The following is a 19,415-nucleotide window of genomic DNA, read 5'->3' as shown; positions in this document are numbered from 1 at the left end:
ATATTGGAGTATACAGCACCAGTATGGAAACTACATCTGGTCAAACACGTCAAGAAATTAAAGAAAGTACGAAGGTATGCAACAAGACTATTCCAGGAGCTGAGGGGTATGTCGTACGAGGAGAGATTATGGAAACCCAACGTGACAACACTGGAAGACAGAAGTGATGGGGGAGGGACACAGTAACGACGTATAAAATGCCGATAGGGGATAGGGACAGAATGTTTCAGACTATTATAATCATGGCGGAGCGCTAAACCCGTAGGATTATACAGCGCCTGTGGGAAGGGGGGGAAGGCATTCAGGCTCATTTCAGGGAACTGGAGCACAGATCCAATTCCTTAGATCAAGAGCCTCTCACCAGCGTCAGGTAACCTCCCTTGATGGGAGAATGTTTTCAGAGATGGGGCACAGTAACAAGGGGTTACAGCTGAAAGATGAAAACTCGGATGAGTCACGGGGGTGTTGGGGGGTGCTTCTTCAGTCGTGGAGTTGTCGGGGGGTGGAGCAGTGGTGTACTGGAGGCGGAGTCCATGCATAGCTTTGGGAAGAGGTGCGATGGGGCTCATGGAGCGGGGAGAGTGGACCTGGTGGCGACCAGCAGAGAGGTGGGGCCGAGAGCTGTGACTCGACCCTTGCAACCGCAAATAGATAAACGCGCGCACACACACACACACACACACACATATACTACAGGCCTAGTGTCTAATCGACATGTGCCTAGGACAAAATGGTAACTCACACACACACACACACATACTACAGGCCTAGTGTCTAATCGACATGTGCCTAGGACAAAATGGTAACTAACACACACACATCACGTGTGTGTGTGTGTGTGTGTGTGTGTGTGTGTGTGTGTGTGTGTGTGTGCTTGCGCGCGCGCTCACCTATTTGCGGTTGCAAGGGTCGAGTCACAGCTCCTGGCCCCACCTCCCTGCTGGTCGCTACTATGTGTGTGTGTGCGCGCGCGTGCGTGCGTGCTCACCCATTTGCTGTTGCAAGGGTCGAGTCACAGCTCCTGGCCCCACCTCCCTGCTGGTCGCTACTAGGTCCACTCTCCCTGCTCCATGAGCTTCATTGCACCCCTTCTTAAAGCTACGCATGGATTCTGCTTCCACTACATTACTGTTCCACTTCCCGACAACTCCACGACTGAAGAAGCACTCCCTAACATTCCCCTGACTCACCTGAGTTTTCATCTTTCAGCTTGTTGCTGTGCCCCATCTCTGAAACATTCTCCGTGTGTGTGTGTGTGTGTGTGTGTGTGTGTGTGTGTGTGTGTGTGTGTGTGTGTGTGTGTGTGTGCGCGTGTGCGTGCGTGTGCGTGTGTGTGTGTGTGTGCGTGCGTGTGTGCGTGTGTGTTACCATTTTGTCCTAGGCACATGTCGATTAGACACTAGGCCTGTTGTATATGTGTGTGTGTGTGTGTGTGTGTGTGTGTGTGTGTGTGTGTGTGTGTGTGTGTGTGTGTGTGTGTGTGTGCGCGCGTTTACCTATTTGCGGTTGCAAGGGTCGAGTCACAGCTCTCGGCCCCACCTCTCTGCTGGTCGCCACCAGGTCCACTCTCCCCGCTCCATGAGCCCCATCGCACCTCTTCCCAAAGCTATGCATGGACTCCGCCTCCAGTACACCACTGCTCCACCCCCCGACAACTCCACGACTGAAGAAGCACCCCCCAACACCCCCGTGACTCATCCGAGTTTTCATCTTTCAGCTGTAACCCCTTGTTACTGTGCCCCATCTCTGAAAACATTCTCCCATCAAGGGAGGTTACCTGACGCTGGTGAGAGGCTCTTGATCTAAGGAATTGGATCTGTGCTCCAGTTCCCTGAAATGAGCCTGAATGCCTTCCCCCCCTTCCCACAGGCGCTGTATAATCCTACGGGTTTAGCGCTCCGCCATGATTATAATAGTCTGAAACATTCTGTCCCTATCCCCTATCGGCATTTTATACGTCGTTACTGTGTCCCTCCCCCATCACTTCTGTCTTCCAGTGTTGTCAAGTTGGGTTTCCATAATCTCTCCTCGTACGACATACCCCTCAGCTCCTGGAATAGAGATAAGATAAGATTTTGTTCGGATTTTTAACCCCGGAGGGTTAGCCACCCAGGATAACCCAAGAAAGTCAGTGCGTCATCGAGGACTGTCTAACTTATTTCCATTGGGGTCCTTAATCTTGTCCCCCAGGATGCGACCCACACCAGTCGACTAACACCCAGGTACCTATTTGCTGCTAGGTGAACAGGACAACAGGTGTAAGGAAACGTGTCGAAATGTTTCCACCCGCCGGGAATCGAACCCGGGCCCTCCGTGTGTGAATCGGGAGCTTTAGCCACCAGGCCATACCTTCGTGTGTGTGCGTGTGCGTGCGTGTGTGTGTGTGCGTGTGTGTGTGTGTGTGTGTGCGTGCGTGTGTGCGTGCGTGTGTGTGTGTGCGCGCTCGCTTACCTATTTGTGTGTGTGTTCTCATACATATGTGGGTAGTCTTAGATCCTGACCCCACCTCTCAACTTGCCGCTAGCCAGATTCACTCCTAGCCTCGTGGGCTTTATCGTACCTGTTTTTAAGGCTGCGTATGGGTCTTCCACTGCTTCTCCATAGAGATTCACTTTTCGACCACCCTGAAACTGAATAAATACTTCATGACATCCCTATGACTCATCTATATTTTTATCTTCCAGTTGTGTTCCTGTTTCTCGTCTTTCAAATAGCCTGTCCTTGTCTCCCCTATCAGTTAATACCCATGGGTATTTTATATGTTATAATTTCCCCATAGTTTTTGTATCCTCCAGTGTTGCTAAATTAATTTCCGTTCACATACCTGTATGAGAAACCATGAATAATAAGAAAAAAGCCATACGTGTTTCCGCCCGGGATCGAACCGGGGACCTTGCGCGTGTGAGGCGCACGTGATAACCACTACACTACGGAAACCTGTGGTGTTATTATTTACAACTGCATCCAACAAGACCGGAAGCTGGTATATTATTAGATATTTATTGAGTTACCAGTGTCAATGTTAGTTTTTATTTAGATATACTACACGACTTTGAAACTTTACAACTGTGTTATGTAGTAACATGCGTGAATTAACCAAGCATAATTCAAACACTTCAGTATTTTCATTGGGGGTCCTTGTGTTTCATAATTATTAGTTATGTGGATTAGTAAGTTCGTTTAGATACAGGTACACATAAATACAATTATCATACAAAGCGTAAATTACCAAGGATAACCCAAAAAAAAGTGACAGGGTGACTTATTTACATTGGGATGCATAATTTGTATAGTCATTAACATGAAAAGGTGTGTTAAATGAGTTTTGGGTTACAGGAGGACGATCGGATTTTACAAAATTTTTGTGGGTGAAAAACATTAAGAACCCAGAAACTAAGCATGCAACAAACCGATTTAGTTATATTGTTTGGCGAGATTGTTCCTTTCTTGTTTCATGCCATCATTAATTATCATCTTGCCAATTGTATAAGCCCCATTAAAGGCTTGTTAAAAAATCAGTTCTATGTAGATTATTAATATGCGAGGGAAGGTTATTAACTGATATTTACAATGAAGCCAACAAGGAGATGCAGTTAGTGCAAATCTAGGGCAAAAAACACATCTAGTATTGGACCCCTGCCTAAACGAGATGGGACTTGCACAGATGACAGCAAAGAAATGAGTAAGATACACAAGTCCCAGTATGACTAAGCGTTTAGTGAACCGATAATCAGACTAAGGGTCGAAAATCTAAATTATTTTTTTATGATCGAGACTCAAAATCTGGTTAATTCAAGGATTTCTGATATACTAACACCACAGGGCTTTGAAAAAGCAATAAATGACATGCCCATGCACTCTGCCCCAGGCCCAGACTCGTGGAACTCGCATTCATGGAGAGGAACCATACACACGGGTCGTCCCAGTCACTAAAACAACAGATATAGCCCCATTCCACAAAGGTGGCCGTAAAGCAGTTGCAAAGAATTACAGACTGAGAGCACTAACGTCTCACATCATAAAAATCTTGGAAAGGACTCTAAGAAGCAAGATTGCAAACCACTTGGAAACCCCTAAATTGCACAACCCAGGGCAGCATGGGTTTAGAGCAGGTCGCTCCTGCCTCTCACAACTACTGGATCACTATGACATGGTCTTGGATGCACTGGAGGACAAACAAAATAGATGTAATATACACAGGCTTTGCGAAAGGCTACGACAAGTGCAATCATGGTGTAATAGCACACAAAATACATGATAAAGGAATAACAGGAAAATTGGGTAGATGGATCTATAACTTCCTAACAAATAGAACGCTGAGTAATAGTAAAGTCAGAGGTGGCTACAGTGAAAAGCTGTTCCACAAGGTATAATACTCGCTCTCATCCTTTTCCTGTTCCTCATAACTGACATAGTCAGAGATGTAAGCCACAGCACCGTGTCCTCCTTTGCTGATGATATCAGAATTTGCATGACAGTGTCATCCATTGAGAACACTGCAAACCTCCAAGTGGAGATTAACTAAGTCTTTAAATGGACCTCGGAAAACAATATGAAGTTCAATGTAGATAGGTTTCAGTTACTCCGCTATGGAAAACTCGAGGAAATAAAAACTGATCGGAGTAAAAAACAGATTCCAACCACACAATAGAGCGAAAAACTAATGTGAATGACCTGGGAGTGATAATGTCAGAGAATCTCACTTTCAAAAATCACAACAATGTCTCTACTAGGAAAATAATAGGATGGATAATGAGAACCTTCAAAACTAGGGATGCCAAGCCAGTGGTGATTCTCTTCAAATCGCTTGTTCTCTCTAGGCTGGAATATTGCTGTACACTAACGTCGTTTCAAGGCAGGTGAAATTGCAGACCTGGAGAATGTACCGAGAAATTTCACTGCTCATATAAATTCAATAAAGCACCTAAATTACTCTTTGGAACGCAGGCTAGAAAGATACATGATAATATACACTTGGAATATCTTAGAGAGACTAGTCCCGACTCTGCACACGGAAATCACTCCCTACGAAAGCAAAGGACTAGGCAGGCGGTGTAACATCCCCCAGTGAAAAACAGGGGCGCCATGAGTACGTTTATGACAACACAATAAGTGTCTGGGGTCCCAAGACTGTTCAAAAGCCTCCAAACATACATAAGGGGGATTACCAGTAGACCCCTGGCTGTCTTCAAAAGGGAGCTGGACGGACACATAAAGTTAGCACCTAACCAGTCGGTTTGTGTTCGGCCAGCAGTAACAGCCTGGTTAATTAGGCCCTGATCCAGCACGAGGCCTGGTCATTGACCGGGCCGCGGTGTCGTTGACCCCCGAAGCAATCTCCAGGTATACAGACATTTATGTGTATTTACCTGGAGTTTACCTGGAGAGAGTTCCGGGGGTCAGCGCCCCCGCGGCCCGGTCTGTGACCAGGCCTCATGGTGGATCAGAGCCTGATCATCCAGGCTGTTACTGCTGGCTGCACGCAATCCAACGTATGAGCCACAGCCCGGCTGGTCAGGTACCGACTTTAGGTGCTTGTCCAGTGCCTGCTTGAAGACAGCCAGGGGTCTATTGGTAATCCCCCTTATGTATGCTGGGAGACAGCTGAACAGTCTCGGGCCCCTGACACTTATTGTATTGTCTCTTAACGTGCTAGTGACACTCCTGCTTTTCATTGGGGGGATGTTGCATCGTTTGCCGAGTCTTTTGCTTCGTTGTGAGTGATTTTCGTGTGCAAGTTCGATACTAGTCCCTCTAGGATTTTCCAGGTGTATATAATCATGTATCTCTCCCGCCTGCGTTCCAGGGAGTACAGGTTCAGGAACTTCAAGCGCTCCCAATAATTGAGGTGTTTTATCTCCGTTATGCGCGCCGTGAAGGTTCTCTGTATATTTTCTAGGTCAGTAATTTCACCTGCCTTGAAAGGTGCTGTTAGTGTGTAGCAATATTCCAGCCTTGACAGAACAAGCGACCTGAAGAGTGTCATCATGGGCTTGGCATCCCTAGTTTTGAAGGTTCTCATTATCCATCCTGTCATTTTTCTAGCGGATGGGATTGATACAATGTTCATATGGTCCTTGAAGGTGTACCTAAATAAAATTACTTCCTTACTTAGAGTGAGCGACGATTATCGCAATTTGCGAGGTATGATCTAAGAAAAATACAGAAATTTCCAGGTACCAGCAACATCGTTACTAGGCCTAGAGTGGTCAGTCGATCAGAAGTTCATTATGTGCTTATACAGACCCACGAGTTCCTCATAATTATTTCATTGTTATTGCCCCTGTAGTATTTCCTATTAGTTCCTTGGGGAATCTGATTAGAATCCTAGATTTTTTTTGTTATCAGTGCGTACCGTAGAATATAACTAAACTGCCAGGGAAAAGGGGCTAGTAACCCCTTCTGTATCAGTTGCAAAAAAAAAAAAAAAGGCGAAGGAAATTTCCCAGTTTTGTTGTTTGAATATGTGTACATATAGTACATATGATAAGAAAAAACTGATGACAGTACAAATTAAAAAACTGGATATCCTAACACTGAGGAAAGCAAAGAATTTCGATGGGAGTAAACGGGGTTTAATCATTTCAGAAAACTAGAGCTAGAGGAAGATTAGTGGTAATATTAAATGTTCAACTATAGATAAAAAAAAAAAAAAAAAAAGGTGAGATTTACAGTGTTTAAATTCACAAATTATGTGAATTAGTAAAAAGGTAGTACAGTATATGAGATGTGGGTTATAGTCTCCATGTACTTGTAGTTGAGATGTGTAGAGACTGAGGGAGACATTCTGAGAAGTGGTTTATTCTGAGAAGTGTTAAGCAAATGTCTCGGGAATTTTGAACCAGGGAAAGAATAATTATTGAGGGTGACATAAATGCTAAAGTAGGAGAGACTGTTGTAGATGTTGTATATGATAATGGAGGCCTCTTATTGAATTATGTATAGAAAGAACATAAAGAAGCATTGCAGCAGGCCTGCTGGCCTATGTTGCAAGTCCTTTGCAACGTAACTTAATACTCTCTCTTTTGAGTTATTTCTTTTCTTTTTAATTGAATACATTTCTTAAATGCCCCCTGTCCCCTTTTTTCATTTGCCTGTAAATGCGTCTCTCTTGACCTATGAGATGTTTTAAACTCTTGTTTATCCATTTAGGGTCATTTTTGTTTGATTAATTTCCTTATTTGGAACATAAGCTTGGGCTGCTTGAACTATACTTTCAAAAATGTGATATTGGCAAACATTACTGCCTACCTGACCCGCAGGATAATGACCAGTCAGATCACTGACTGACCCGGGTAATTTCTCAGCATTATGAAATCGGCCAAGCGAAAGTCAAGGTCATTGATTTGGTTGTAGTCCTTATACATGGAGAGTGTTTCGGGCGTCAACCCCTCCCCCGGCCCGGTCTGAGACCAGGCCTTGTGGTGGATCAGGGCCTGATCAACCAGGCTGTTACTGTTGGCCGCACGCAAACCCGGCTGGTTAGGTACTGACTTTAGGTGTCTCTCCAGCGCCTTCTTGGAGACAGCCAGGGGTCTATTGGTAATCCTACTTATGTACACTGGGAGGCAGTTAAACAGTCTTGGGCCTCTGATACTTATTGTGTTTTCTCTTTGTATACGTGTGGCGCCCCTGCTTTTCATTAGGGAAATGTTATATCTCCTGCCGAGTCTTGTAACATAACATAAAAAAAGAAGGAACACTGCAGCAGACCTACTGGCCCATACGAGGCAGGTCCAATTCTCCCACCGACTTAAGCCAATGCCTTAACCTCGTCAGGTCAGGTCACATTCACTAGGCATCTAACCTAGTAGCACAAGCTAGTCAGGCCCAACTCACCCATCCACACACACTCGTATATTTATCTAATCTAAGCTACACAACGTCTTAGCTTCTATGACGGTACTTGGAAGCTTGTTCTACTCATCCACAACTCTTATTAGAAAACCAGGGCTTTCCTATTACCTTCCTGAATCTGAATTTTTCCAACTTAAGGCCATTGCTGTGAGTCCTGTCTAGGCTAGACATTTTTAGCACACTATATCCCCGTTTCATAGACTCTGCCTTCTCACGTGCTAAACGTAATTTCTTCTCTTCCCAAACTCTCTACTCCTGGGAACTCTTCTGTCCTCTGCCTTCCCTACACTTCCTACATTTCAAACTTACTTTCCGCCAGACTAACACTCTTCGCACTAATCTCGTTCATACCTCTTCTCCCTCTACAGATGCTCCTGGTGTCTACTCTATTTCTTGTTCCTCCTGTCCTCTTGAATACTTTGGAGAAACTGGTCAATCTCTTTCTGGCAGACTTAGGGAGCACAAAAATACTGTTAGGCTTGCTGACACTAACAATGCTCTTTTCGTAATGACACGATTGCAAACAAACCATACCCCCGGCCGCGACGGGCTGGAGTTTTGAGACTCTATGACCGCGGGTTCAATCCCGGCCGGGGGTATGGAATGCTCTTTTCTGTCACGTCAGAGATCACAGCCATCCTATTGACTGGTCTTCTGCTAAAACTGTTTTCCCTACTTCCAACTTTAACAGTCGCCGTCTGGTTGAATCCTCCCTAATACACAACTTTCCTTGTATGAATCTTAGTCCTGGCTTCGTCTCTGAAGATGCCTTCCTCTCCCACTACATTGTAAAATGCTCCAAACTTCAGAACACCTGTGACCTAACCTGATTCCTCCTTTTTTCTTCTCCCTCTTTATTTTTTCTCCTTTGGGTTGTCTTCTGCTCTGTGTATTTGTTCCTTCTTTATTTATTTCCCCCCCCATCCTCGGTGTTCTTGCTCTTACCCTCTGTGGGCACCTAGCTCCCTTGCAGTGCTCCTCTTTCTTAGTATTTGACTGGCCCCTCCTACTCTTACTACCTCCCCACTACTACTTCCTTCCCTCCACTACTACCACTACCACCTCCTGCCTATATATACCCATCCTGCTCTCCTTTTCGTTAGTGTGACTTTATAAACGGTCCAAGTCGGACCGAAACGTCGTCGTAAGCTCCTCTCTTCTATGTGCGGGTTATTTATGTACCCTTTATTAACTCCCGTTTTCCATTTATACACCTCAGTCATATCCCCCCTAATTCTACGCCTTCCTTATAAAGGGAAGATTTCTGATACATGGGATCAACTTTGTCATCCTCCTTTGCACGTTTTCCAGTGCATTTACATCCATTCTGTAATAAGGTGACCAGAACTGTGCAGCATAATATAAATGAGGCCTAACCAAAGATATATAGAGTGGAAGAACAACCTGAGGACTTCTATTATTTATACTTCTTGATATGAGGCCAAGGATTCTGTTAGCTTTATTGCGAACACTTGTGCACTGTTGTCTTGGTTTCGGATTACTGTTAACCAGAACTCCTAAATCCTTTTCGCAATCAGTAATATTAAGATCTACATTATTTAGTTTATATGTGGCATGGTTATTTTCCTGCCCAACATTCAGAACTTTGCATTTGTCTATATTAAACTCCATCTGCCACTTCTCCGACCACTGTATCAGTCTATTCAAATCATCCTGAAGTGCTCTGTCATCATTAGAATGAATTGGACGGTCTATTTTGGTGTCATCAACAAATTTGCTCATGTCGCTATTTATTCCCTCATCTATGTCATTTATGTAAATTGTGAACAACAAGGGGCCCAACACTGACCCCTGTGGAACACCGCTTGTGACGTGCCCCCATTCTGATTTTTCCCCATTTATGCAAACTCTCTGCTGCCTATTTGTCAGCCATGCCTCTTCCCAGGAAAAAAATTTCTCCTCCAATTCCGTGTGCCTTAAGTTTCCTCAATAGCCTCTGATGTGGAACTCTATTGAAAGCCTTATTGAAGTCTATATACACAATATCATGTTCAGTACCATGATCTACCTCCTCAAATACCTTATTGAAAAAAGTTAGTAAATTAGTAAGACAGGAACGCCCCTTCGTCAAACCGTGCTGAGATTCATTAATCAATTTATGCTTTTCAAGATGGCTACGAATTACTTCAGCAGCTATTGATTCCATAAATTTTCCCACTAGGGTGTGATTTTCGTGTGCAAGTTTGGTACTAATCCCTCTAGGATTTTCCAAGTGTATATTATCATGTATCTTTCTCGCCTGTGTTCCGGGAATACAAATCAAGGGACTTCAACCGTTCCCAGTAATTTAGGTGTTTGATCGTTCTTGTGTGTGCCGTGAAAGTTCTCCGTACCCTCTCCAGGTCAGCAATTTCGCCTGCCTTGAAAGGGGCAGTTAGTGTACAGCAGTATTCCAGCCTAGAGAGAACAAGTGATTGAAGAGAATTTCATGATATATTGAAACCCAGTGATTTGTTATTGTTTCTCCAAGCTCAAGATTATCAGTTGATGATTTCTTGTTGGCAAGAACCAAGTCAAGCAAGTTATTTCCTCAAATTGTTTCTGTGACAAACTGTTTTAAGAACAATCCTGGATCAAATCAAGAAAGTCTCTAGAGTCAAGTTTTCCTGTCAAATTGCTCCAATCAGTTTGTCTAAAGTTAAAATCTCTCACATCCCGAATCAAGGTTTGGAGGCTGGTAAATCACCACCAAGATTAGTTTTCACGACCCTCGAGAAAGTGTAGACAAAAAGATGCAATGTCTGCCACTCTCACTTTTATATCTTGTCAAATGCAAGAGTCTAAATTCTGACATACATGGTTACTCCACCACCCTTCCTATTGACCCTATCGGTGTGTAATAACTTATAGCCATGTATGTAACATTCAGAAGGCATTTCTTTATCGATCAGGTTGAGCCAGGTTTCTATTAAAGCACTGATATCTGTGCTTCCTGCACATGAAATCAATTTTAGCTCACCCATCTTATTTCTTATGCTTCTGCTATTAGTATAATAGATCTTAAAGAACTTGAGTCACTCGTCCTCTCACTCTCTGTTGACTAGTTCCATTGAATTTATTATTAACTATGATGAACAATGTCTTTAGAACATATCCGCAAGGTTTCCTGGCAATTTTTGCTGCTTTCATCCTTTGTGTTGTAACTTACTTGTTTTCCACACCCATACCACTATCTTCTATCAATTTGAAGTCATAACAAGTCAGCAGTGGCTCCCTCTACTCATTGACCATTGAGGTACAGTAATCCTGGAGAACAGAGAAGCAATTTCCTGCCTTGAAATTTGTTCTTTTAACCTTCCTCAATTGGATGTTTCTTCTTTTACTGGAAACTTCCCACTTATAATGGCTGCCAATCTGCTTCTTACTAGTGTTAACTTGTTTCCTTTCACCAACCTCAATCACCTCACATTCATTACTATATTTATCCAGGTGACTTTGTTTCATATTTTCCTCCTTGAGAAGAACCACCTCCTATAGCACCTTGAACTGACTCGAGCACTACAGAAGCAAGCCATAGTGTTCTGTAACACTCCAGACTAATCTCCCAAAACAGCTCAAGGCAGGTACGACCACTCATTACCACCTCAGAGTTATAGCAATAGGTAATGCTTACACTTAAAAAAACTCATAAATAAATACACAAGATATGATATAGGGAGCAATGACAGCAATTTGCTACATATTAGATGAAAGGTTAATGGGTAGATATCTAGATGTGCATTTTAGAGGGGGTAACAAGATATGTTGGATCATTAGTCACTGGTAGTTATATAATAAGAGTAAGAGGTAGGTGTAGTACAAGGAGAATATTGTCTCTGGGTAAGAGAAGTGAATGAATTAAAAGAGAAAGGGGAAGGTGAATATACCTATTGGAAGAAAGGTGGGCTAGAAAGAGCACAGGCAATAGAGGTCAAATTATTATTATAATCAAAAAGAAGCGCTAAGCCACAAGGGCTATACAGCAATAGAGGTCAAAGAGCTATGTGATAGCTTAAAGAATGGAGTACTAGAATGAGCGGCAGTAGGTACAGCGTGTGGGGGAATGAAAGGCTGAATTGGAGTACTGGTCTAATTCCTTAGATATAAAGCCCCTTGCCAGCATGAAGGTACCTTCACTGAAGGGTCAGCTTGAAAAGTATGGTAAGTCTCAGACTGAGGCATCCTATTTCTGCTACATACAGTATAGTACTTACAGTAGCTTCTTTTGTCACCATGTAGTCCCTTGATGTAATAAAGTTGATAGAATTACCGACAATATGTAAAGTAAAAGGACACAAGTGCAACTAATGTGACATTTATTGTGGCAACGTTTCGCTCTCCAGGAGCTTTATCAAGCCATTACAAACAATACACGGACACAGAGGGTATATAAAGGCTCAGAGTGAGGTGCAGTACTAGTGAGGTACCATTTCGATGTTCACTAGTGGTAGTAGTAGTAGTGGTAGTGACAAAAGTAATACAATATGGTAGAGCAATTAATTCGTACATGAGTAAAAGGATATAAAAGCTATTACTTGGGTAACATAAAAATAGGTTGGACAAATACAGACTGGAAAGAGGCAGCGTGTTTCAGTGTTCACTCTCTGTAATGTGCTTTGTGTAGTATAACAGGAGAGACTATGTGATGGCAGGGTTTACTGTTTTCAGGAAGATTCTTGCTAAGACTTCGGAGATGGTGAAGCTGCTGTTGTTTTGTTTAATTGTATTTGAAACAGCGATCAGTGCTGATTCGAGGCACTTGCGTCTGCGGAAATTAGTTTCTTCGATCACTAATTGGGCGTCTCTGAATTTCATGAGATGATTGGTGGAATTTCGGTGTTGTACACAGGCGTTGTTCAAGTTATCGTTCCTACATGCGTAAATGTGTTCATTGAGGCGGGTGTCGAGGTTTCTTGCTGTTTCACCTACGTAAATCTTGTCACAGCCTCCACAGGGTATAAACTCCTGCATTGACTGGTTCGTGGTGCTTGGATTTTGTCCAGGTTAGATCCTTTATTGAAGTGCTAGAAGCGATGGCGACTCTGGTGTTAGCTTGTGAAAGTACTTTTGAGACGTTCAGTGCAACCTGGATGTTGGGAAGAATTATAACTTTGTTGGGAGTGGTGTTGATGCATGGAGAATTAATGATCTGAAGAGCTCTTTTCTTGCAGTCTTTGATGAAAAAAGGAAGGAAAATGTAACTCAGTGAATGTATGTACATTCCTTGTCAAGAAACTCAGGACTACAAATTCGGTATGCTCTTAGGAAAAACCCGATGATGATGCCTCTTTTGGTCTTGGTATCTTGACTGGAATAGAAGTGTGTGAGATCATTTTTATTGGTGGGTTTCCGATAAACTTGAAATCTTAGGTTATTGTCTACTTTGTGAATGAGGACGTCGAGGAAAGGTAGCTTGTCATTGGACTCTTCTTCTAGTGTAAACTGGATCGCCGGTTCAACTGCATTGAGCCTTGCCTGAAGATCCCGTACATCAAAACGTTTTGGAGTTATTACGAGGACATCGTCTACGTAACGTAACCAAGTGACGCTTGAAGGGATGAAGTTGGCGAAGTGTTCAGACTCTAGGTGTTCCATGTATAAGTTGGCTAGGATGGCACTTATGGGGGACCCCATTCCCATGCCGTAGGTTTGTTTGTAGAGCTTGTTATTGAAAGAAAAACAGTTGAAATTAACACAGAGTTCAATCAAGTCAACAAAATCTAAGGGAGGTAGAGGAAGATTAAGGTCCTGATTGACTTTACGTTGTAGAACCTTGATGGCTTTTGTGGTAGGTACTTTTGTGAAGAGGGAAGTCACATCCAAACTGCTTAGTTTCTTGTTACGGATGGAGAGGTTACGGATGCGGTTGAGAAGGTCGCCTGAGTGTTTAAGATGAGCGGGGCTGATGGTCCCCAGAAGGCAGGAAAGATGTTTGGCAAGAACTCCGGCTAGTTTGTGTGGAGCACTGCCTATTCCTAACGTGATAGGTCTGAGAGGAATATTGTGTTTATGGGTCTTGGGTTAACCATACATGTGTGCTGGTTTAGGGTTGCTTGGTAACAGGTACAGAAGTTTCTTCCCTTCTCTAGTGCGTTTGAGTATTTGTCTGTACATACATTCACCAAACATTCACTGAGTTACATTTTCCTTCTTTTTTCATCAAAGACTGCAAGAAAAGAGCTCTTCAGATCATTAATTCTCCACGCATCAACACCACTCCCAACAAAGTTATAATTCTTCCCGACAGCCAGGTTGCACTGAACGTCTCAAAAGTACTTTCACAAGCTAACACCAGAGTCGCCATCGCTTCTAGCACTTCAATAAAGGATCTAACCAGGACAAAATCCAAGCACCATGAACCAGTCAATGCAGGAGTTTACACTATACCCTGTGGAGGCTGTGACAAGATTTACGTAGGTGAAACAGCAAGAAACCTCGACACCCGCCTCAATGAACACATTTACGCATGTAGGAACGATAACTTGAACAACGCCTGTGTACAACACCGAAATTCCACCAATCATCTCATGAAATTCAGAGACGCCCAATTAGTGATCAAAGAAACTAATTTCCGCAGATGCAAGTGCCTCGAATCAGCACTGATCGCTGTTTCAAATACAATTAAACAAAACAACGGCAGCTTCACCATCTCCGAAGTCTTAGCAAGAATCCTCCTGAAAACAGTAAACCCTGCCATCACATAGTCTCTCCTGTTATACTACACAAAGCACATTACAGAGAGTGAACACTGAAACAAGCTGCCTCTTTCCAGTCTATATTTGTCCAACCTATTTTTATGTTACCCAAGTAATAGCTTTTATATCCTTTTACTCATGTACGAATTAATTGCTCTACCATATTGTATTACTTTTGTCACTACCACTACTACTACCACTACCACTAGTGAACATCGAAATGGTACCTCACTAGTATTGCACCTCACTCTGAGCCTTTATATATCCTCTGTGTCTGTGTATTGTTTGTAATGGCTTGATAAAGCTCCTGGAGAGCGAAACGTTGCCACAATAAATGTCACATTAGTTGCACTCGTGTCCTTTTACTTTACATAGTCCCTTGATGCTGGTTGAGCTACTGATCCAAGGCATTGAACTTGTACTTCCTTTCCTTAGATTGAACCTGATTGCTTTCCATTTCCCTGGATATTATACAATCCCTAGGGATTTAGCACCCCTCTTCCCATTAACGTAATGTCACACTTTCATAAGATAGTTCAATGCTCTAAGAAACATGTATAGAAAAAACTTTCAAAATAATCACAGCATTGCAAACATTTTAAGGATTACCTTTTTGGGGGTGGGGTGGGAGGTGGTAGAGCACTAAACCCATAGGGCTGTGGGAATGACGTCCAAAAAATATTCACATTATGTAACTGGAAAATCAACACACTGTAAAGCCTGTATCTTAGTCAAAGTTACACGCAAGTCAGAAGTGTCTAAAGGGTTGGTCAGAACTGCTGTACTAGAGGGTATCACACCATTACCCAGAGGAGGTACTGGGTTGGAAGAGAGGTCCAAAGGAGTGCCAGGGTCTGTAGGGGGTGCTGCAGGAAAGGGCCCAGGAGGAGGAAACTCATGGTTATGGGTCTCCATGATAAGTTCCTCTTGCGTCAGGAGGAATGAAAGGGATTGAATATTCCCCTCCATGTCCAAGAGGGCCCACAGTGCAGATGCTATGTGCAACCCATGCCATATCTTACCCTTCATGCCAGTACACTGGCAATCCAGGATAGCAACCTTCCATTTGCCGAGTCACCTCAATGGACAAGAGAGGGCAGCCGGAAATCCATCACAAGGCATGCCTCCATCAGCCACCACCTCCTGGATACACCCATTACCCGAAGGACACCCTAAGCCACCCCCTGGAACTCCAGAGGGGAAACAGGACATCCGCAGATGATCCAGATTCCACAGCAGACAAAACCATCACCAAGGACTTTCAATGGAATGGGATGGATATCAATATCCTTTCCCCAACCTAGGAGCTAGAATTTGAGGGGATGACCCCAAAGGCCAAAAGCAGGAAAGGAAGGAGAGGGGAAGGGAAAGGAGGGATGAGAAGGATTGGGTAGGGAAAGGGGGGTTGGGGAGTAATTAAGTTGGGTCGGAGGAAGACAGAATGGTCCAAACTCCCCCCAGGTCAGGAACCATAGACGTGATATTTATGACACTTCTGAAGATGGAGAAATATTTTTTCTCAAAATTTTTACATTCATACTGTGTATTTTTTTCATGTACAGTATATAAAACACTTACATTTGTCTGGAAAAGATTAGTTAAACTCGATTTTACAAGTTCTGTGGTAACTGCCACTACTGTAACTTGTATTGAACAGGTCAGCAGGAAGTTGTGGGAATGGTAATCCCATTTACACTACCATTCTCCAATTATAGTATGGTTTTTCTAAGGATAAATGGATGGAGAATCTAATAACTTTTCAGGAATTCATCATAGGTTGGGGCCTTACTGTTTGATGGAAATGCCAAAATCCTAAATCTATTATGGTTATAATCAGAACTAAGCGCTAAACCTACAAGGGTCATACAGCGCTGCCATTAAGTATATAGATTTTCTTAAGTTTTCTTTGTGGTAGGGAAGGAGCTAAAACCATAGGCATCATGTAGCACCTTTAGAATATGAGGCATTCAGATTGTATCCAAGGAAAGAGAGGATGGCTTTAATTTCTTGGACTAAGAGACCATAGCCCTAAGATGGTCCCCACCTTTTAATGTTTCAATCAAATGTATATTGTTTCCAAGAGTACACTGTATTTTACAGAAAAGGGTAATAAATTACAGTATCAAACTTCGTATATTATTTTCACCTTTAAATTGATTTTGCCAAGGTCAATATGACCAAAAATGAGTTCATTTTTCACAAATAATAAACTAACCTAGAACTTGGTCCACTCCTTAGTGGTGTAAAGGTTTTGCTTAATGAATTGTCCTGTGTCACTTTCTACTTACATTTCTTTCATAACACCAACAATCACATTTTTAACAATTCAACCAATATTTTGGACAGGTGAGTTCTTGACATTAATAGTTCATGTTTTAATGGCTGCTGAGAACTCATTCTGCTAAGTTGATTAAAAAGAACATAACTGATTGTCCTTCAAAGAAATGTAAACTCAATGTCTATCAGTCCATCCTCACACTTCGATCATCTTCGTACCATGATCAAACACATACCTTGATCATTTTTGTACTTTGATCACGAGGAACTTTGCTACCTGGTTACTGAAGGTGTCCACTGACTACTAGCCAGTCATCAATGTCTAAAAGTTTAAAAGCTAAACACAAGTCAGCTATCAACATTGACCTTCCAAGCCAGTAATCACAGCATATCAAGTGGCTACCTGCTCACCACCAGTCATCACTGGCCCTTCATTTATGGCACCACTGATCACAGTAATACATAATTTTATAAAATAAAAATATTGTAACACGATTTCATTGGCATATTTCAGTAATTTCTTAGGAAAAAAGACACCTTTGCAATGTCTTGTTGGTTCTATATCAATGTCCATAAAAATATCAGCTACTGGTTGCTAACATATCAGTGTCCACATGAAATTGAGATGACTGAATTTTCAATCTCCATAAGTTCAGTTTAAGGATTATTCAAAGCCAATCTTCATTTGCACTCCCTTTCATTGTAAATTTCCCCTCACACTTCAGTACTGTCTTAACAATCATGATGTACCTTAATCTAGGAATTTGCATGTTTCTCTGAAGAAAAACAAATAATAAGTTTTATGAAGTGACAGTACCAGTTTCAGCTTCATCCAGTTTAGCCTTCTTAGAACTCTCCGTGTTACCATCATCATGTGTGTGAGAGCGAGAAGTGGCCACACGCCACTCCAGGGAGTTGTACAGCAGGTCCACATCTTTAGGGCTACCCTGAAATATTCATAAATTTACAGATGGTCAGAGATTTAAGTTAAGCCAGAGATCTTTAAGAATATTTCATTATGGTATACCAAAAATGAATAAGCATGTCAGGTAAGATGCATAAATAAATTCTCAGGGTTTCAAAGGGTAAGTTTGGTATTAGAGTATATAAACAGCATTCACTGTGCTTAGTATATCACCAAGTTATAAATCATTTACCATACCAGATTTTTATTTCACATCAGTAAATGCTACTTACCGAAATTCTTAGCATTTTTTAAGGCTGTATTTTAACAAGCATGGATAAAAGATTTCTCAAAATGGATGACCCTCCAGTTGCATTACATAATTTATATTGTGAAATAATAAAAGTAGCATACTGAGCAACTTTCAGCGTAATGAGATAAAAAAAAAAAAGTTAAAACCTTTGTTTTCCATTAAAAATGTAAACTGATTAAAAAATATGTACTTCCAATTATAACTTGGGCTTCTATGAGACAAGGTTCAAATACTCATTACCATTACCAGGAACACTTCTCATTTGCTAGTTGAGGGACCCGTAAATTAGGTTATTGCCAATGACCACTCAAACATCCTCTTTTGTAATGGGTAGCAGGGTTCCAAACTACAGTATTTAGAATCATATCTTAGTGTTGCAGTCAAAATGCATTATAGCCTTTTCCTATTAACTGTTTAAATATCAATACAATTTCCATAATTTTCTTTTTGAGTGTAATCACCTATTAAAATTTTCAGAGGAAGAGCTCCAGCATTTGGAGACCACCTCTTAATTTTCTTATGAACTGTTTCTGATTTTGTCAAGCTCATTCCACTTCTTTGCAACATCTACATACGGGAGGGCCCAGCTTTATAACACTTCGATTTATGGCATTTTGTTAATGCAGCAGTTTTCAGTTACACCCATTCTTCATTTATTCAGACTTCCTACAATAAATATATTCACCACTCGCTGTAAGCCAAGGACAAAAATATTTTAAGGGAAGTAATGTGTGTACTGTATATGCATTTTTTAGGCCTAGCTCTATTGCTTACTGAATATATGTTAGTGTAAACATAACAGGTTTTTATTTGCATTTGAAAAATAGGCGGTTTCACTTTACAGTAGTAGCCCAGACTAACCTGTTGTATAAGCAGGGCCAGCCTGTATATTGCTACAGCCTTCAGATCTCTAATGCTGAAGTGTTTCCAACTGTATTTCCTAATTCAGTCTGCCTTGTTTATAAGCCCAGATTATTTATGTCTACTGTATTCCAAATGATGATCATTCCTTGCATAATGCATACAGCTATCACTTCTTTCTTTCAACAAACTGGCCATATTCCACCAGAGAAAAACTAAAGTTTTTTTTAACTTTAGTAATGGATACAAAAGGGGGTCACTAGCCCCTTGCTCCTAGCATTTTTTTAGTCACCTCTAACAACATGCATGACTTACAGAGGAAGAATTCTCTTCCACTTCCCCATGGAGATAGGAAATAAACAAGAATAAAATCTTTTCGAGGACGACCCCTACCCAGTCTTCCTTCCCCTACAGATTTATACGCTCTCCAAGTCATATTACTTTGTTCCATTCTTTCTAAATGACCAAACCACCTCAACAACCCCTCTGACTAATATTTTTATTAACT

At 42.0% G+C, this 19,415-nt stretch overlaps 1 protein-coding gene and 1 non-coding gene across 4 annotated transcripts in view; both read right to left on the bottom strand.

The window, feature by feature from the left end:
* Positions 1-2,864: 2,864 nt before the first annotated feature.
* TRNAV-CAC (transfer RNA valine (anticodon CAC)) lies at positions 2,865-2,937 on the bottom strand. Its single transcript has one exon. It is a non-coding gene; the product is annotated as a tRNA-Val (tRNA).
* A 13,737-nt stretch (positions 2,938-16,674) lies between these two features.
* Positions 16,675-19,415, bottom strand: part of RanBP3 (ran-binding protein 3) — a 58,589-nt gene continuing 55,848 nt past the window's right edge. For all 3 annotated transcript variants that reach the window (XM_053791098.2, XM_070097672.1, XM_053791097.2), the window contains one exon: positions 16,675-17,776. In XM_053791098.2, the coding sequence (XP_053647073.2) occupies positions 17,630-17,776 (147 nt within the window). In that variant the 3' untranslated portion in view covers positions 16,675-17,629. The remainder of the gene's footprint in view (positions 17,777-19,415) is intronic.

Source organism: Cherax quadricarinatus, chromosome 59, assembly GCF_038502225.1.
Source record: "Cherax quadricarinatus isolate ZL_2023a chromosome 59, ASM3850222v1, whole genome shotgun sequence".
In the NCBI taxonomy this organism is placed as follows: domain Eukaryota; kingdom Metazoa; phylum Arthropoda; class Malacostraca; order Decapoda; family Parastacidae; genus Cherax; species Cherax quadricarinatus.
The sequence above is the reverse complement of the archived record's forward strand: the minus strand, read 5'-3'. Positions and strand labels throughout refer to the sequence as shown.